General features: G+C 36.4%; 1 protein-coding gene across 3 annotated transcripts in view; it reads left to right on the top strand.

Moving 5' to 3' along the window:
• The window catches only part of LOC123547708 (ATP-dependent RNA helicase DHX58-like), a 48,058-nt gene that overhangs the window by 22,948 nt on the left and 6,610 nt on the right, over positions 1–18,500 (top strand). For 2 of the 3 annotated variants that reach the window (XM_053550778.1, XM_053550776.1), the window contains exons 7-15: positions 2,387–2,689; positions 3,209–3,337; positions 7,652–8,044; positions 13,844–13,951; positions 14,391–14,539; positions 14,949–15,133; positions 15,496–15,694; positions 17,276–17,438; positions 18,094–18,189. In XM_053550778.1, the coding sequence (XP_053406753.1) occupies positions 2,387–2,689; positions 3,209–3,337; positions 7,652–8,044; positions 13,844–13,951; positions 14,391–14,539; positions 14,949–15,133; positions 15,496–15,694; positions 17,276–17,438; positions 18,094–18,189 (1,725 nt within the window). The remainder of the gene's footprint in view (positions 1–2,386; positions 2,690–3,208; positions 3,338–7,651; positions 8,045–13,843; positions 13,952–14,390; positions 14,540–14,948; positions 15,134–15,495; positions 15,695–17,275; positions 17,439–18,093; positions 18,190–18,500) is intronic. The other variant, XM_053550779.1, reaches the window with a different exon arrangement.

Below are 18,500 nucleotides of genomic sequence, written 5' to 3'. Positions count from 1 at the left end.
TGAAAGTGGCTTTCTGTTTCAATTTCTTATAGGTAGATCGAATTATATAGATTTAAAAAAACATGTAAAAAAGTAAATTTCACCTGATTGCAAATAATGTTTTGTTGATTATCAATTTAAAAATATGAAAACAAATCTAATACATGTACTCCGGTTTTATTAATCCCCCGCCACAAATGGTGGGGGGTTATAAGAATGGTCTCCGTCCGTCCTTCCTTCGTCTGTCCGTAATACTTTCGTGTCTGCTCCATATCTCCTAAACCCCTTGAAGGATTTTCATCAAACTTGGGTCAAAAGTTCACCTCATCAAGACGATGTGCAGAACCCATGAGTCAGCCTTGTCGGCTCAAGGTCAAGGTCACAGCTCAAGGTCAAAGGTTTGAGCCTTCCATTTTGTGTCCGCTCAATATCTCCTTATCCCTTTGTAGGAATTTTATAAAACTTGGGTCGAATGATCACCTCATCAAGACGATGTGCAGAACCCATGAGTCAGCCTTGTCGGCTCAAGGTCAAGGTCACAGCTCAAAGTCAAAGGTTTGAGCCTTCCATTTTATGTCCGCTCTATATCTCCTACAGCTCTATATCTCCTACACCCTTGAAGGATTTTCATCAAACTTTGGTCAAATGATCACCTCATCAAGGCGATGTGCAGAACTTATGAGTCAGCATTGTCGGCTCAAGGTCAAGGTCACAACTCAAGGTCAAAGGTTTGAGCCTTCCATTTTGTGTCCGCCCAATATCTCCTAAACCCCTTGAAGGAATTTTATAAAACTTGGGTCGAATGATCACCTCATCAAGACGATGTGCAGAACCCATGAGTCAGACATCCCGGCTCAAGGTTAAGGTCACAACTTAGGGTGAAAGGTTTGAGCCTTCCATTTTGTGTCCGCTCTATATCTCCTACACCCTTGAAGGATTTTCATAAAACTTGGGTCAAATGATCACCTCATCAAGGCGATGTGCAGAACTTATGAGTCAGCCATGCGTGTTACAGGTCAAGGTCACAACTGAGGGTCAGAGGTTTGAGCCTTCCATTTTGTGTCTGCTCTGTATGTCCTCATTCCCTTGAAGGATTCATTTGAAACTTAGGTCAAATGATCACCTCATCAAGGTGATGTGCAGAACTCATGAGTCAGCCATGCTGTATCAAGGTCAAGGTCACAACTCAAGGTCAAAGGTTTTAGCCTTCCATTTCGTGTCCGCTCTCTATCTCCTAAACCCCTTGAAGGAATTTTATAAAACTTTGGTCAAATAATCACCTCATCAAAACAATGTGCAGAACTTATGAGTCAGCCATGCCGGCTCAAGGTCAAGGTCACAACTTAGGGTCAAAGCTTTGAGCCTTCCATTTTGTGTCCACTCTGTATCTCCTAAACCCCTTGAAGGATTTTCGTGAAACTTGGGTCAAATGATCACCTCATCAAGAACTCATGAGTCAGCCGTGTCAACTCAAGGTCAAGGTCACAACTCAAGGTCAGAGGTTTGAGCTCTGTATCTCCTAAAACCCTTGAAAGATTTTCATGAAACTTGGGTCAAATGATCAACCCATCAAGTTATTGTGCAGAATTCATGAGTCAGCCATGTCAGTTCAAGGTCAAGGTCACAGCTTAGGTCAAAGGTTTACCCTTTCACTATCCATAGCATTGGTGGGGATTTAGCTGTCTTTCAGACTGCCTTGTTTGCTAAACAAATAATCAAGTTAGTTCTTAGAGTGGTTTGTCGTTTGATTTATCGCGTTTCAGTGTTCAGATTCGCACGAAGGCAATAGCCTGAGTGGTTAAGTATCAAAGCATCTAAACGACGGTAGCCTTACTATTTTCGTTCTGGTGGGGGGAAGGTGGGGGGGGGGGGCAGAGTACTAAGAATCAGCGTCACTCGGGGCGTTGAATTCTTCATGAGAGGAAGCCATCCAGCTGGCTAACGGAAGGTCGATGGTTCTCTCCATATGCTTGCCCGTGATGAAGTAATGTACGGGTGCTCCCTTCACTATTAAAGTTAAAAAGTCGCTATATGATCTACTTTGTGTGATGTTAAACCCAACAAAAACAAACAAACAAAATTTTTCTTTGAAATATTTGAATAAAATTGATGCTGGGTTTCATTGATCCGAGTTGTAATGAACTGGACGTGAAGCGGAAATTTGACATCATAATTGACGTCATAAATCTCGTACTGGTCCGCGCGTCAACCGTTGCTTGTTTGCATGACATTCTTCTTAGTTGAACTGGCAATCAAATCGAACCATGTAAGAACTCACGAATATCGGTGTTTGCTTTTAAATTTTTCAGTTGTTTAGTTTCAAAAACCTTCAAGATATTTGTCAGTTACTGTTTTTTCAACTTGAATCTGTAGCATGCTGTTTATGCAGTGTCTGTTTCATATTTAGACAACAACTTCGACAGTACACTAGAGAAAGAGAATTTCGAAGAGCCGGAGAAGGGAAATTTACTTTGTTCAAATGACAACGTTGATATTCTTACAAAGAAAATGTCAGACAAATTTGGAATAGAGTCGTTGGTGAATGGGATAGACAGTATGACAATGGATGAGGGAACTGTATGTAAACAACTTGTAGACCAAGATGTAACTGGAGGAACTATGCGAAACGAAGGCATTGTAGATGTTAATGACGATTTGACAGAAGTTAAACGTTTAGCACAAGGCTGTAAAGGAGACAAGAGTCAGACTGGTAAGTTAACATGATATTTGTGTCCGATATGTAGAAATGAGCACAAACCTGTCAAACGTTGTTATAATAGAATCGCCTTTTAACACCAGAAAAATGTGAAAACCTCTGACATGTTAGAGGTATTAGAACAGGTGTTTGGAATCCAGAATTATCAGCAGAGCATACAGATATAATTTGCCCATTTTAATTCAGACTGATAATATATCTAGAAGTGTTTCCCATATTGCTAGATGTCATAGAGGTACATGAACAGTAGTTATTATTAATTTAAACTTATACTTGGAATCGTATAATTTATTTACTAAAACTGTAGATATTTGTGATAACAAACAATTTATGTTTGTAATTGTGTGCAGGATAAAGTTGACTTTATTTGAATGATGCGTCATTGTAAAATAAGTTTCTTCAGTGTGAAATGGCTAGTAAATTTTTCATTTAATTTCTATGCTGTCACTAACAAAACAAACCTAATGAGGCAGAATTCGATGATGATATATTTTCATGAATTGATTACTTCAGGTCGACTCATGCAGTATACTAGAGAGTTTCTGCTTTCGTGTAAAGATTCTCCGTTAACAAAAATATTTCCAAAGGGTGTTGAGAAATTACCCGAATTATTGGTGCCTATAACTATACCAAGACGACCTGGTTTGTATAAAACCATCTGCGTTTAGATGTGTCGCTTATCCATACCCAGTACATGTTTTATCTCTATTGTAGCTAGTTATAATATACAAAAACACAACATTGCAATATTTTGCTAAAAAATTCATATGACATAATATGTGCTCGGTGCCGAAGAACCGAAAGTTGGTAATAACTATCATGTGCACGTTGCCGGGACTTTCATGTTCGATTATATTATCTTGAGTTACGCCCTTTTCTAACGTGACGCTATCTACGCACCATCTCCTACAGTTTTCATCCAATTCAAATGGAACATGATATACATCATCAACATGTAGTGGACATCAACATTCTGTCAGGATTTTTTGTCGGATTACTTTTTTGCACGAGTTCTTTTACCTTTCTTTGTCTTAGTAATATCACAACTATATTTGTACCTTGTGTGCCTACTCAACTCACTGATACAGTTAATGTCCAGTTTAAATGAAACTCGGTAAACATCTTCAGCATGAAGTGGATATGTGCATATAAACCAAAACATTATGTCAGATTTTTTGTTCCCTTATAGTGTGTCACGGAAGGGAACGTATAGATTGTCTTCCGTCTGCCCGTCAGAAAGAATCGATCCTGTGATAACTTTTAAAATACAACACATTTTTTTTCATGACACTTGGAACATGGATAGATGGCAATATGGAGAATATGCATGTTATTTCATGTTGTTGCTGTGGCCAAAAGAAACAAATATTCGTAAATTATGTCAAAAAGTGGAAAAGAAGGTTCCTGCGATAAATTTTAAATATATGATATTCTTTCTAGAAACTTAGTAAATTGCAATATTGAGAATAGGAACATCCTTTCATTTTGTTGACCTGGTACCAAATGAGGTTGTTATGGTAAGGAATAGTCCACAAATGTGACAGAAATGTGGACTGTTCTATAACTTAATAAGTACAAGACATGTTTATGAAACCTGGTATATTGATTGAAGACAATATGGAAAACATGCGTGATATTTATTTTCGCAGTTTGTCTGTTCATCATGATCCATCTGTCTGTCCTGCTAATAGCAAATGGTGGATTCTGCCATAATTTTAAAATACATGAGGTTTTTTCATGGAACCTGGTACATAGAAGATGTAGAATATGCACAGTATTTTGTTTGGTGTCACTTTGCTTGTCTGTTCATCTGTCTGTCTGTCTGTCTGTCTGTCCATGTCTTAGCCACACAAGATAGATAATGTGTCAACTTTTAAAAGTATAAAAACTTAAAATCTGGTTTATAGATGGTGGATTATTTGAAGAATATACAGCTCCTTCGATATAGTTTTGATCTAAAAATGTGGTTCATATGGCAGCAAATATGACAAATATCCCTTCCGGTAGGGGATTTTCATTGCTCAGCAACAGTTTTGGAGTTTTTACCGTCCGTCTATCAAGCATTTTAAGGGGGTATGTGTCATACAGTGTTCACGTCATTCTTGTTTAAAATGTCGTTGCGGAGATATTACACAACAATTTTTACTAAAATTGTATAATGTTAATAAAACTAATAAAACTAGTGTTTTCAAAATGTTTTTGGATTTTTAAAAAAAAATCCACAAAATTCAGATGCTATAATCATGGTGTGCATCTCTGTCCGTTATTTCAAATGAACAAGTGCTCTGCAGAATCTTTAAAGTTATCATTTTGCGAGTATATCTTTGTCACTTCCAACAACTACCAGTGCAACTACCAGTAAAGTTCAACCCGGCCGCTTAGCTCAGTAGGTAAGAGCGTTGGTCTACGGATCGCGCGGTCGTGAGTTCGATCCTCGGGCGCGACGTATGTTCTCCGTGACTATTTGATAAACGACATTGTGTCTGAAATCATTGGTCCTCCACCTCTGTTTCATGTGGGGAAGTTGGCAGTTACTTGCGGAGAACAGGTTTGTACTGGTACAGAATCCAGGAACACTGGTTAGGTTAACTGCCCGCCGTTACATGACTGAAATACTGTTGAAAAACGTCGTTAAACTCAAAACAAACAAACAAACAAACCAGTAAAGTTCAATTCATTGGAAGGGAAATTCATTGTAGACACATATAGAGAATATATCCGTGACCACATTTAAAAATATCATTTTATAAATCTCTTTATATAGAATGGTGTTATTCAGTTATGTTTAGGTTCTGTAGTTACAGTTTTACGGTAGTTTAATTATCTCAGAATTGTTATGACCATAACTGACTTCTTTCAATGTTTAGGTTTCTTAAGTAATAAAAGGTTTAGCAGATTGATCTCTAAGTTTACCAAAATAAAAAAAAAAATAAAAAAATTAAGACGTTTTAAGATCTATTTTATTTTTTCATTAATTGATCAGCTGTATTTTTCAACAACTTTGTGCCACTGGAAAATGTATATCTCTATATGGTAGCTGCTAGGTGTAAGATGTAAATAGTTTCATGTTAGTAATTATTTCTTTGCTATTTTCAAACCTCTTAGCTTACTCTGGAACTTCTGACCTTTCCCAAACAAAAAGCCCTATCATGATACTTGCAAATTAGCTTTATCGTCACCAACATCGTCAACAACAACAGCAACAACAACCTTATTCTCATTTAGCACAGTTAGCCTTTTAAACTTCTAAAAGTAATTGTTTCCTTTGTGTACTCGCTGAAAGAACATTGTCAAATAAAGTATTTTGTACCCGATCAATGTTGAAGACTCGAGAGGTATATACATTGTAGCGTTTGAACTGTTCGCCCGTGCATCATCCTTTCTCGTGTACTCTGTTCCCCTAACAGTTTGCAGCTCATTCAAGTCAACTTTAAGCTTGGCATGAGGAGTGATGTATAATGCGTTCTGTTTTCAACTCTTTATTAGTAGAAGAGATACAATGAAAATACTGCAAGATTGAATTATTTTCTGGTGTTCTTGTATGTGTAAACCATTCGGAGGCTGCAGTGTGTGCGTTATTCGGCAGTATTTACAAATGCATAAACACCAGGAAAAATTTAATTCATATAATTCAAAGTAAACGTATTTCTCAGCAGATTTTGCATTTTTAATGATTTTGCTCTCCGCATGAAAAATTTCGAAAACAAGTTTTCATCAGATTTTGAATCGAAACCATTATCATCGGCTAGGAAATGATCTAAGTAAGAAAATATATGTTTCATTTAGAAATAAGAAAGTTTTTTTCACCTTATATTACTGATACCTGTTTCGGCATTGACGCGACGCTGAAATACGCGCATGGACATAAACACGATGAAAGGGGTTCATCGATGTAAAAACGTCTCGACAAAACCAATCAAGTTTTTTAAATTGATAGATATTGAAATTATATTGACGTAACGCACGCCGACGCGCTGATAAGTCGTCTGCTAAAAGAAGCGCCATATCCTTGTGGACTTCTGTACTTTCCAACATTCTCCGGACCGAGAAAAGTTTGATAATATCAGGGGTATTTTTACTACCCCATACCCCTCCATTTCAGAGGGATAAAAAGTATAGAAATGCCTTCAAGATACTTCCTTGCAGAAAAAATCAGGTATTCCATGCATTTCTAATGAATAAATGAAGTCTGAAGCACATACAGGACAATAGAAAATGGGCTCCCATCCAGCTACATTTTTCAGTACATAAGTTCAAGGAAACTCACCCATATAGTAGTCTAGAAAAGGAAATTGACGTTCAAAATTCATTTTTTTTTTTGCAGCTGTCAGTCACACAAATTTGAGTATACAGTAAAACCTGTCTTAAGCAGCCAGCCAAGGGAGTGGGAAAAAGTGGCTGTTTACAGCAGGTGACTGCTTAATGCAGGTAATTTATAGAATAAATTACCATTTTGGGAAATGAGACACAGGCTGCTTAGACAGGTTGGCTGCTAATTAGAGGTGACCGCTTAAGCAGGTTTTACTGTATTGCTTTGCTAACATGTCATAGGGTAGACTGTGTTCGTCTGATCTTCAACCTAAACTATGTCACTGTGTCAAGTCAGAAGGCTTAGTCTCATGCTAATATAAATAGCACTGGAAAATTAGTATTTTACAATTAATGCTACTTTTTGAATGCAGTCAAGTCAAATTTTATAGAACATGTAATAAAGCGTTGATAGTTCTTTCTGGTACATATGAACATGCAAAAAAATGCTTGTTGATTATGTTTTTGGCTTAAACTACGTTTAAGATGTTTATGGTTTAAAGTCTACGTCAGTTTGTAAAATCTAAAATGATAATCTAGTATCTTCTACACAATCTAGGGTTTTCACAAACTGCACAGTTTTATCCACCTAAACATTTTATATATCTTATTATAAGACAAAACTTCCACTATAGCACACTATTTCAGACACAGAAAGATGGAAAAGGGCAAGAGAGGTGTCGCACCAATTGCAACCTGACGAACCATTTGGAGTATCAGGTGAAGAACACACGACGACCACCGATGTAGTGTACGATAATAATCTGGAAGATATAACTGTGGATATAGAAGCTGAGACATTAGAAGATACATTTCAGGAGTCACTGAACTTTGACTTTGTACTGACTGGTGAAACTGACACAGGAAATAACGAAGCTGGTACAGCAGCAGGAGCAAATAATATTACAGAATTAGTGGACGACGCATCTGGCACTGTTGCCGACACTAATAATGGATTGGAGAGAAATACAAGAAACCCTAATGAAAATATAACTGCTGGTATTATTTACACAAGACGTGAAGTTCCCATTCCTGAACGTGGTAAGTTTTAAATAGAATAATAAAATCAGTTTATTCGTAGCTTTTAGTATTATTATTAGAACGCTATAATACTTAAACTAACAATGCAGTAACACCGCCTTTTAACGTTTTCATTTGTAAATATCGACCATATTTATTCAAGACTTTTTTTAGATCATCCCCAGCTTTTATTATATTTGACTGGCTTATCGTAGTAGGTTGTCCCCCTTGGAAATTATCCGATACCCTGCTGATATTACTTTGAGCAATATCATGTCTATTTTAGAAATGAAACTCAAGCTTGAAAACAAAACAACAAAACATATTTATAACAGCATGCTTTCCTTGAGTTTGCACGGTAGGATTTTCTCTTTAGTACGACCTACATTTTTTGTCATGGTTCGTGGAAAGCATGCAAATTAGCCACCTTTACAGCTGAAAACTTTAGTTTACACGGATAAATTTTATCTCATGATTGTATAGATTGTACAAACACATGTCTAAATGGCATATTTGATTTATGTATATCATTGATTATAGAAGACTAATTAAGTAACTTAAACACTATAGATAAGTAGACATGGTGAATCAGAGCTAATTTTTAAAAAAAGATGAGTTCTGATCTCAATGATACACCTACACCAATGCTGATAAGAAAAATTATAAACTTGATTCATAATTAATACATTCTTTCTTTCCTTGATTTCTATGGAAAACCTAGGATCAAGGCCAGTCAATAAAACATGTGTGCGTGTTTTACCAACATGTATGTTTTCTAAGTTTGTTAAATTGCTCGTTTTTTTTTAGCTCACCTGTCACATAGTGACAAGGTGAGCTTTTGTGATCACGCAGCGTCGGTCGTCCGTCCGTGCGTGCGTGCGTGCGTGCGTGCGTGCGTAAACTTTTGCTTGTGACCACTCTAGAGGTCACATTTTTCACGGGATCTTTATGAAAGTTGGTCAGAATGTTCACCTTGATGATATCTAGGTCAAGTTCGAAACTGGGTCACGTGCGGTCAAAAACTAGGTCAGTAGGTCTAAAAATAGAAAAACCTTGTGACCTCTCTAGAGGCCATATATTTCACAAGATCTTCATGAAAATTGGTCAGAATGTTCACCTTGATGATATCTAGGTCAAGTTCGAAACTGGGTCACGTGCCTTCAAAAACTAGGTCAGTAGGTCAAATAATAGAAAAACATTGTGACCTCTCTAAAGACCATATTTTTCATGGGATCTGTATGAAAATTGGTCTGAATGTTCACCTTGATGATATCTAGGTCAAGTTCTAAACTGGGTCACGTGCGGTCAAAAACTAGGTCAGTAGGTCTAAAAATAGAAAAACCTTGTGACCTCTCTAGAGGCCATATATTTCATGAGATCTTCATGAAAATTGGTCAGAATGTTCACCTTGATGATATCTAGGTCAAGTTCGAAAGTGGGTCACGTGCGGTCAAAAACTAGGTCAGTATGTCAAAATAATAGAAAAACCTTGTGACCTCTCTAGAGGCCATATTTTTCATGGGATCTGTATGGAAGTTGGTCTGAATGTTCATCTTGATGATATCTAGGTCAGGTTCGAAAGTGGGTCATGTGCCATCAAAAACTAGGTCAGTAGGTCAAATAATAGAAAAACCTTGTGACCTCTCTAAAGGCCATATTTTTCATGGGATCTGTATGAAAGTTGGTCTGAATGTTCATCTTGATGATATCTAGGTCAAGTTTGAAACAGGGTCTTGTGCGGTCAAAAACTAGGTCAGTAGGTCTAAAAATAGAAAAACCTTGCGACCTCTCTAGAGGCCATACTTGTGAATGGATCTCCATAAAAATTGGTCAGAATGTTCATCTTGATGATATCTAGGTCAAGTTTGAAAGTGGGTCACGTGCCCTCAAAGAGTAGGTCAGTAGGTCAAATAATGAAAAAACGTTGTGACCTTTCTAGAGGCCATATTTTACATGGGATCTGTATGAAAGTTGGTCTGAATGTTTATCTTGATGATATATAGGTCAAGTTTGAAACTAGGTCAACTGCGATCAAAAACTAGGTCAGTAGGTCTTAAAATAGAAAAACCTTGTGACCTCTCTAGAGGCCATACCCTTGAATGGATCTTCAGGAAAATTGGCCAGAATGTTCACCTTGATGATATGTAGGTCAAGTTTGAAACTGGGTCACGTGCCTTAAAAAACTAGGTCAGTAGGTCAAATAATAAAAAAAACCTTGTGACCTCTAGAAGGCCATACTTTTCATGGGATCTGTATGAAAGTTGGTCTGAATGTTCATCTTGATGATATCTAGGTCAAGTTTGAAACTGGGTCAACTGCGGTCAAAAACTAGGTCAGTAGGTTTAAAATTAGAAAAATCTTTTGACCTCTCTAGAGGCCATATTTTTCATTGGATCTTCATGAAAATTGATCAGAATGTTCACCTTGATGATATCTAGGTCAGTTTCGAAACTGGGTCACGTGCGGTGAAAAACTAGGCCAGTAGGCATAAAAATAGAAAAACCTTGTGACCTCTCTAGAGGCCATATTTTACATGAGATCTTCATGAAAATTAGTGAGAATGTTCACCTTGATGATATCTAGGTCAAGTTCAAAACAGGGTCACGTACCTTCGAAAACTAGGTCAATAGGTCAAATAATAGAAAAACCTTGTGACCTCTCTAGAGACCATATTTTTCAATGGATCTTCATGAAAATTGGTCAGAATTTTTATCTTGATAATATCTAGGTCAAGTTCAAAACTGGGTCACATGAGCTCAAAAACTAGGTCACTATATCAAATAATAGAAAAAACGACGTCATACTCAAAACTGGGTCATGTGGGAACAGGTGAGCGATTCAGGACCAACATGGTCCTCTTGTTATCTTTTTCTTTTATCTTTTTTGTTTTTGTTTTTGTTTTTTGTTTGTTTTATTTTTATTAGCTCACCTGTCACAAAGTGACAAGGTGAGCTTTTGTGATCGCGTGGCGTCCGTCGTCCGTGCGTACGTGCGTGCGTAAACTTTTGCTTGTGACCACTCTAGAGGTCACATTTTTCATGGGATCTTTATGAAAATTGGTCAGAATGTTCATCTTGATGATATCTAGGTCAAGTTTGAAACTGGGTCACGTGCGGTCAAAAACTAGGTCAGTAGATCTAAAAATAGAAAACCCTTGTGACCTCTTTAGAGGCCATATTTTTCATGAGATCTTCATGAAAATTGGTCAGAATGTTCACATTGATGATATCTAGGTCAGATTCGAAACTGGGTCACGTGGGGTCAAAAACTAGGTCAGTAGGTCTAAAAATAGAAAAACCTTGTGACCTCTCTAGAGGCCATATTTCTCAATGGATCTTCATGAAAATTAGTGAGAATGTTCACCTTGATGATATCTAGGTCAAGTTCGAAACTGGGTCACGTGCGGTCAAAAACTAGGTCAGTAGATCTAAAAATAGAAAAGCTTTGTGACCTCTCTAGAGGCCATATTTTTCATGAGATCTTCATGAAAATTGGTCAGAATGTTCACATTGATGATATCTAGGTCAAATTGGAAACTGGGTCACGTGGGGTCAAAAACTAGGTCAGTAGGTCTAAAAATAGAAAAACCTTGTGACCTCTCTAGAGGCCATATTTCTCAATGGATCTTCATGAAAATTGGTCAGAATGTTCACATTGATGATATCTAGATCAAGATCGAAACTGGGTCACGTGCGGTCAAAAACTAGGTCAGTAGATCTAAAAAAACAAAAACCTTGTGACCTCTCTAGAGGCAATATTTTTCAGGAGATCTTCATGAAAATTGGTCAGAATGTTCACATTGATGATATCTAGGTCAGGTTCGAAACTGGGTCACGTGGGATCAAAAACTAGGTCAGTAGGTCTAAAAATAGAAAAACCTTGTGACCTCTCTAGAGGCCATATTTCTCAATGGATCTTCATGAAAATTAGTCGGAATGTTCACCTTGGTCAAGTTCGAAACTGGGTCACGTGGGGTCAAAAACTAGGTCAGTAGGTCTGAAAATAGAAAAACTTTGTGACCTCTCTAGAGGCCATATTTTTCATGGGATCTTTATGAAAATTGGTCAGAATGTTCACCTTGATGATATGTAGGTCAGATTTGAAACTTGGTCACCTGCGGTCAATAACTAGGTCAGTAGATCTAAAAATAGAAAAACCTTGGTACCTCTCTAGAGGCCATATTTTTCAAGAGATCTTCATGAAAATTGGTCAGAATGTTCATCTTGATGATATCTAGGTCAAGTTTGCAACTGGGTCACGTGGGGTCAAAAACTAGGTCAGTAGGTCTAAAAATAGAAAAACCTTGTGACCTCTCTAGAGGCCATATTTCTCAATGGATCTTCATGAAAATTGGTCAGAATGTTCACCTTGATGATATCTAGGTCAAGTTCGTAACTGGGTCATGTGCAGTCAAAAACTAGGTCAGTAGGTCGAAAAATAGAATAACCTTGTGACCTCTCTAGAGGCCATATTTTTCACGAGATCTTCATGAAAATTGGTGAGAATGTTCACCTTGATGATATCTAGGTCAAGTTTAAAAGTGGGTCACGTGCCTTCAAAAACTAGGTCATTAGGTCAAATAATAGAAAAACCTTGTGACCTCTCTAGAGGTCATATTTTTCAATGGATCTTCATAAAAATTGGTTAGAATTTTTTATCTTGATGATATATAGGTCACATGTGCTCAAAAACTAGGTCACTTTGTCAAATAATAGAAATAACGACGTCATACTCAGTTCAACACTGGGTCATGTGGGGATAGGTGAGCGATTCAGGACCACCATGGTCCTCTTGTTTTTTTCTATTTTTTTTAATATTGTATTTTTGCCATTGCCTGCAAAATTGTTTAGTTTATTACTTTATTCTATCATGTTTTAAAGAGTATTTAACTTCAAGGCATGAAAGTTAAACAAAAGTACCGTTATATGGACAAGAACATTCAAACAAAATCGGAATACATGTATCTCCTCACAAGTTTCGTTTTTCTCGAGGAAAAACTATTATCATAATACATGTTTTTGTGGGAAACTCGTTTATGAAATCATTCTTGGATTTCAATGTTTAGCGACATTCAAAGTTTTAAGTTTCAAAAGAAAAGCAATGATTTAATGTTTTCAATTTCTGTTAAATGACAACGCAAATTTCGCAATATCATCTAACTTAATAGTTTTTTTACAGAAATGTTTTATATCTTTACAAGAATAATATTTCTATATGAATCTATAAACAACATGATTTATAAAAACTGGCTACATGTTTAGAAGCCTTCTATGGAGTAACATGCGACCTTAATTTCCATGTATAACCCAAAGCAAAATTTTAGATAAATGCAAAATCCATGACAAAGAATTCTTGATTTGAATGAATGACACGACTTTAGCTAATGTAAGGGAGACAATCTAATATGAAGCGAATTGCTTTAACACAGTCAATAATTAAGGGAGAGAATTCTTGAAAATTCTCGTTAAAAGCTGACCATGTTCGTGTATGGATGTACTTTAGTGGATCGAAAAGGTATAAATGTCTGTATCAGACAACAGGACTGAGGCGGAGAAAGTAATTGTAAGCAGGTACGACTGAGGCATAGCAGCTTTGGAAGTCTTGAGTTATGTTTAAACTAAAATACGTATGAGCGAGAGACAAGATTTCAACATATTTATTAACGGAATAAGTATATTTGTCCAAATACAAAATAGAAATATTATGTTTGTACACTTTATAAAGAGGTGTGCCTCTTGATTTACAGTGCTATAATTATATTTCTTGAGGAATGACTGTATAAAATGAATATTAGATTTTCATTTGTTTTCTTTAAAAAAGGGTTGGCTGAAGGAAACATGATAGCAATGGCATTTGATCTGCAAAATAATCTTAACATTGAAGGAGAACAGAGCGATCAGAGCGAGACTGAATATAACATAACAACAGGTTTGTAATGAATCACCACTTTATGATCAAGTTAACTTGAAGTCTGTGTATGAAGTTACGAAAAGAATGCTCCACAATGTACCTGAAGACTAAAAAGACACTGTTTGGTTTTTAAAAAATGTACAATACCTATATTTGTTATTTAGAGAGGCTTGAAAATATCTGTTTATTTTTAATTAACACTAATAAATGAATACATCAGGATACAGGGCGACATACTTCTGATGCAAAGTCAATTTTTTCAGACATTATCAAATATGAAACAGAGACAAAAGAACATATTATGGAATTAATATGTTGTGAATTTATAGAAAGACATTTTCAATGTCTTCAACTGGTATTTTGCTTGCAGTGTGTGGAAAACAATATCACTCGAATTTGCATAATGTGACGTTCTGACAAATCCTTGTTTTACACAAAATATTACAATCTGTTTTAGATGAGGATGAAGTTGAAGCTGAAGATGTGGACATTCCACTAAGAGAGTATCAAAAGGAGCTTGCAAAAGAAGGGTCGGAAGGAGAAAATGTAATTGTGATGGCACCAACAAACACTGGAAAAACCAGAGTGGCTTGCAGAATTATGCAGGTAGGCGAACATAAGATAATGACAGTGTAATTGCTTTTAGATTCATTACTTGTTTTTCAAATCGTTGTATCACAGACATTCTGGCCAACACAGAAAAGATCAGATTGGCTTACAGAATTTTGCAGGTAGGCGAACATAAAATAATACCAGTGAAATTGCTTTTAGATTCATTGATTATTTACACCAACGTATAACGTGGCAAAAGAATAAGTTATGCTCTTGAAAGGAATTTTGTCGAATTGATTCTGCCCATAAGTCACACTTGTGAATTTACGTGACTACAGTGAAGTACGTTCATTGCTGCAGAATCTTACAAAGAGTTCCATGATTTATCGAACTGAATCGTTATTGTGTTCTACAAAACAGTATGTTTATTGACTGCATTATCTTTAGGTGTATTGTATTACAGGTTCATTTACGCCGCAAGAGACAATCTGGAAACATTGGTAAAGTAATATTTCTGGTAGAAAATGAAGCTTTGGCATCCCAGCAGGGAAAGGTTTGTGCCGAACTTTTGCCTGCCTATAGAACGAAGGTGATAAGTGGAAGTGTTCAAAGAGACAAGAAACAATACTTACGGGACTTTATTGATAGGTAAAATTAATAGTAATTTTCAATAAGTAATAGTATAAGTTGTGTTCCGTTTATAATAAAATGTGTTTACCTAAACGGTCGTGTCTGCCGTCATAACAGCACTTAATGGCTGTAATTTCACAAACTCTCAATTTGCAAGAACTTCAGCTGATATTACCTTAGCAGTTTGGCGAACATGAAAGCCAGAAAACCAGGACAATTAGGTAATTACCAGAATGCTACTTATCTGATAAGCAGGCTCTGTGTTTTGTAAGAATTTATATCACAGTGCATTCATGTTTGATTTTCACATGTCATATGTATTAAAGGTAAGGTCATGCTTGTATATCACGTATTTATCAAAGAAAATTTTGATCAAACAGGAGAGACATTTTGGTGGTAACAGCTCAGGTGTTACTGAACGCTCTCAAGCAGAAGGAAGTTGACAGTATAACCAGATTTTCAATGATTGTATTTGACGAATGTCACCACACGGATAACTACCATAGATTCAATGAGATCATGAGTCGATACTTGGATCTAAAATTAAGAGAAAATTTAGATACGGAACAATTGCCGCAGGTAAGTTAGTTCTTTATTTCCTGTCCCTTGTTGATCGTCAGTTCGTTCGTTCGTTCGTCCCGATTTCTTGTCAAGTCTGTAACTTATTCATCCATTAATATTACTTTTCACAAATATTTTCCCATAATGGGATGACGTGTAATGCACAAGAACCGGACCCCTAGCTCAAAGTTAAAAGTCAAAGTTGGAGGTGAAACGTCAATAGTGTTTTTCCTTGTCCTGTCCATAACTGTCATCCTTGAAGGGATTTTGATATTACTTTGCACAAATGTATCCCATAATGAGATGACTAGTCATGCGTAACAACTAGATCCTTAGTCTAACCTTCTCGTAATAGAAGGAATTCAAGAAAGGATTCAAAGCTGTACTAAAGGCCCTGTGGCTTATATGGATTTGCCTTCAAACGAGTTCTTTTTGATAATTAAAATACAATGTGTGTAACCTGTGCATTACAGTTGCCAACTCTTACCTAGGGATTTAAATATTTAAAAGCTCAAATAAACTACAGTTATAATTCCCCAAGGGTATATTAACGTGATTGGCCCAATTGTAATGAAACTTGGTCAGAACATTCGTCTGCGAGTTTTAAATTTGATTATCATGGTTCAAAATCTAGATCACCAGGTCAGATTAGGGAAAATCCCTGTTAACACCCAAAAGGTCATTATTTCTACTTGATCTGTATAACACCTGGTCAGAATGTTTGTTTTTATAAAATTTAGGTCAAAATTAAAACTGGGTCATCTGGGGTAAAAAACTAGGCCACAACGTCAAATCAGAGAAATACATTCTAGAAGCCATGTATTGAACGCGACCTTTATGAAACCTTGTCAGAATGTTTTTCTCCATAAAATTTGTCAGCTCTCTACAAGTTACATTTTCTACTTTGTACAGATATAGGAAAACGGGGCAGGAAGTTTATCTGTATGAAATTTAGGACGATTTCTTTGAAAGTTGCTCATCTAGGGACACCGACATTAATGTCGCGATGTTCTGATGCATTGTTGCCCATCATATTGTGTGTCGAGCGTCGTTTCGCACTGTAGTGCGTCGTGTCACGTGTAGTGCTGTATTGTTGCACGATGTGGCATGCGTTTGTCGCGAATTGACATAAACACGTCAGACGATTCAGTATTTCTGTCCTTGGGTGTTGAGAAATACTGCTAACGTATAGGCATCTAAATACTATTTACTAGTATGTCCATTTGAGTGGACTGATACTGGCCAGGCATGGGTTCAACAGTAAAAATATTACTTAACGTTGAAAACTGTAAGCATATAATTATGTTATATCTGTTTAAACATTGGGATTATCATTATAATAAGTGAAGAGCGATTTACAAATCATAGGTAGGCAAAAGACGTTAGCTTAAATCATAAAAAAGTATAAGGGTAACACCCAGTTACTTTAGAATGAAGTGTACGTGCCTCGTACTCTGTAAAGTATCTGATTCAAACCCAGTGTTGCATAGGAATGGACAAAAATACGTGTTTGATTGTTTTATTATAAAAACTTTGACTTTTTGCCTCTGCATTACATTTAAACTTGTATATGATACATGCAATAAAACTCAACTATAGATTGTTGGACTGACAGCATCTCTTGGTGTTGGGGGAAATACAAAGCACGATGCTGCGATGAGTCACATGAAGAGCTTATTAGCAAATCTGGACGCCAAATTCTTGTGTACTGTGAGGAGAAACAAAGAGGAACTAAGACGACACGAAAACAATCCTGTAGAGGGTAAATCAAAGTTTCATATTTATTTTGTACATCAAATGATACATTTCATAATGTTTCTTTTTCATATTTATTTAGTTTCCGTCCGTCCCCAATTTCTTCAAACGACAGAGTCCATCTGAAACCGTTTGGTGGATGTTGAGGAAACTTGACCTTGATGTCTCTACCAAAGTTGTTCAAAGAATTTTATTGAATGGGAATGGAAAAGAACAAATTAAAAATTCTTCCAAGAAACCATTAGCTGGATTTCAAAATATGAAAGAAACGTTCCTTGGGTGACGTTTTTTTTCCAAATTATTCCGATCATTGAAAAATATGGCCGCCAGGGGACATGGTCACTTTTGTCTATATGTATACAGTTGGAACTTTAAAAATATATTCTTGTCTAAAGCAGTAATGCCCCATGCTCAGATAATTGTCCTGGTCACTTTTCCATATGTGTATATAATGGGAACTTCAAAAGTCAGAAAATGCAAAGCCAATTTTGAAATAATTAATTGTTTTAGCAAATTTCCTTGGGGGACTCATTACCAATATTGTTCAATTTATTCTGATTAAAAAAACACATGGCCACCAGTAGTATGTCTTGAAAAATAATCGTCTTTTATCCATGCGATTGAATTCTTTCATGTTGTTAAAATTCTTTTTCATATTGCAGAAATAGTTGCGGCCAGAAAGAGAGTAAATGATACGTATCGAAATGCAATTTTGCTAATAATGGATATCATAGATGAATATATGATAGGACACCCAAGTAAGTTAGTCTAAATAAGGTTATTATTATACCCCACAAAACGAAGTTTGTGGGGTATATAGGAGTGAGCTTGGCGGTCGGTTGGTCGGTCGGTCGGTCGGTTGGTTTTGCATGGTTTCCGGATGATAACTCAAGAAAGGCTTGACCAATTTAAATAATTTTTGTAACACAGGTGTAACATCAGAAAATACAGGTCAAGTTCGAATTTGGGGTCAGTAGGTCAAAGGTCAAGGTCACAGTGACCCTGAACAGTTAAACGGTTTCCGGATGATAACTTGAGAATGCTTGGGCCTAGGATCATAAATTTTGGT

This window comes from Mercenaria mercenaria, chromosome 9, assembly GCF_021730395.1.
Source record: "Mercenaria mercenaria strain notata chromosome 9, MADL_Memer_1, whole genome shotgun sequence".
NCBI lineage: Eukaryota > Metazoa > Mollusca > Bivalvia > Venerida > Veneridae > Mercenaria > Mercenaria mercenaria.
Note: the sequence above shows the minus strand (reverse complement) of the source record. Positions and strands in the feature narration are given on the sequence as shown.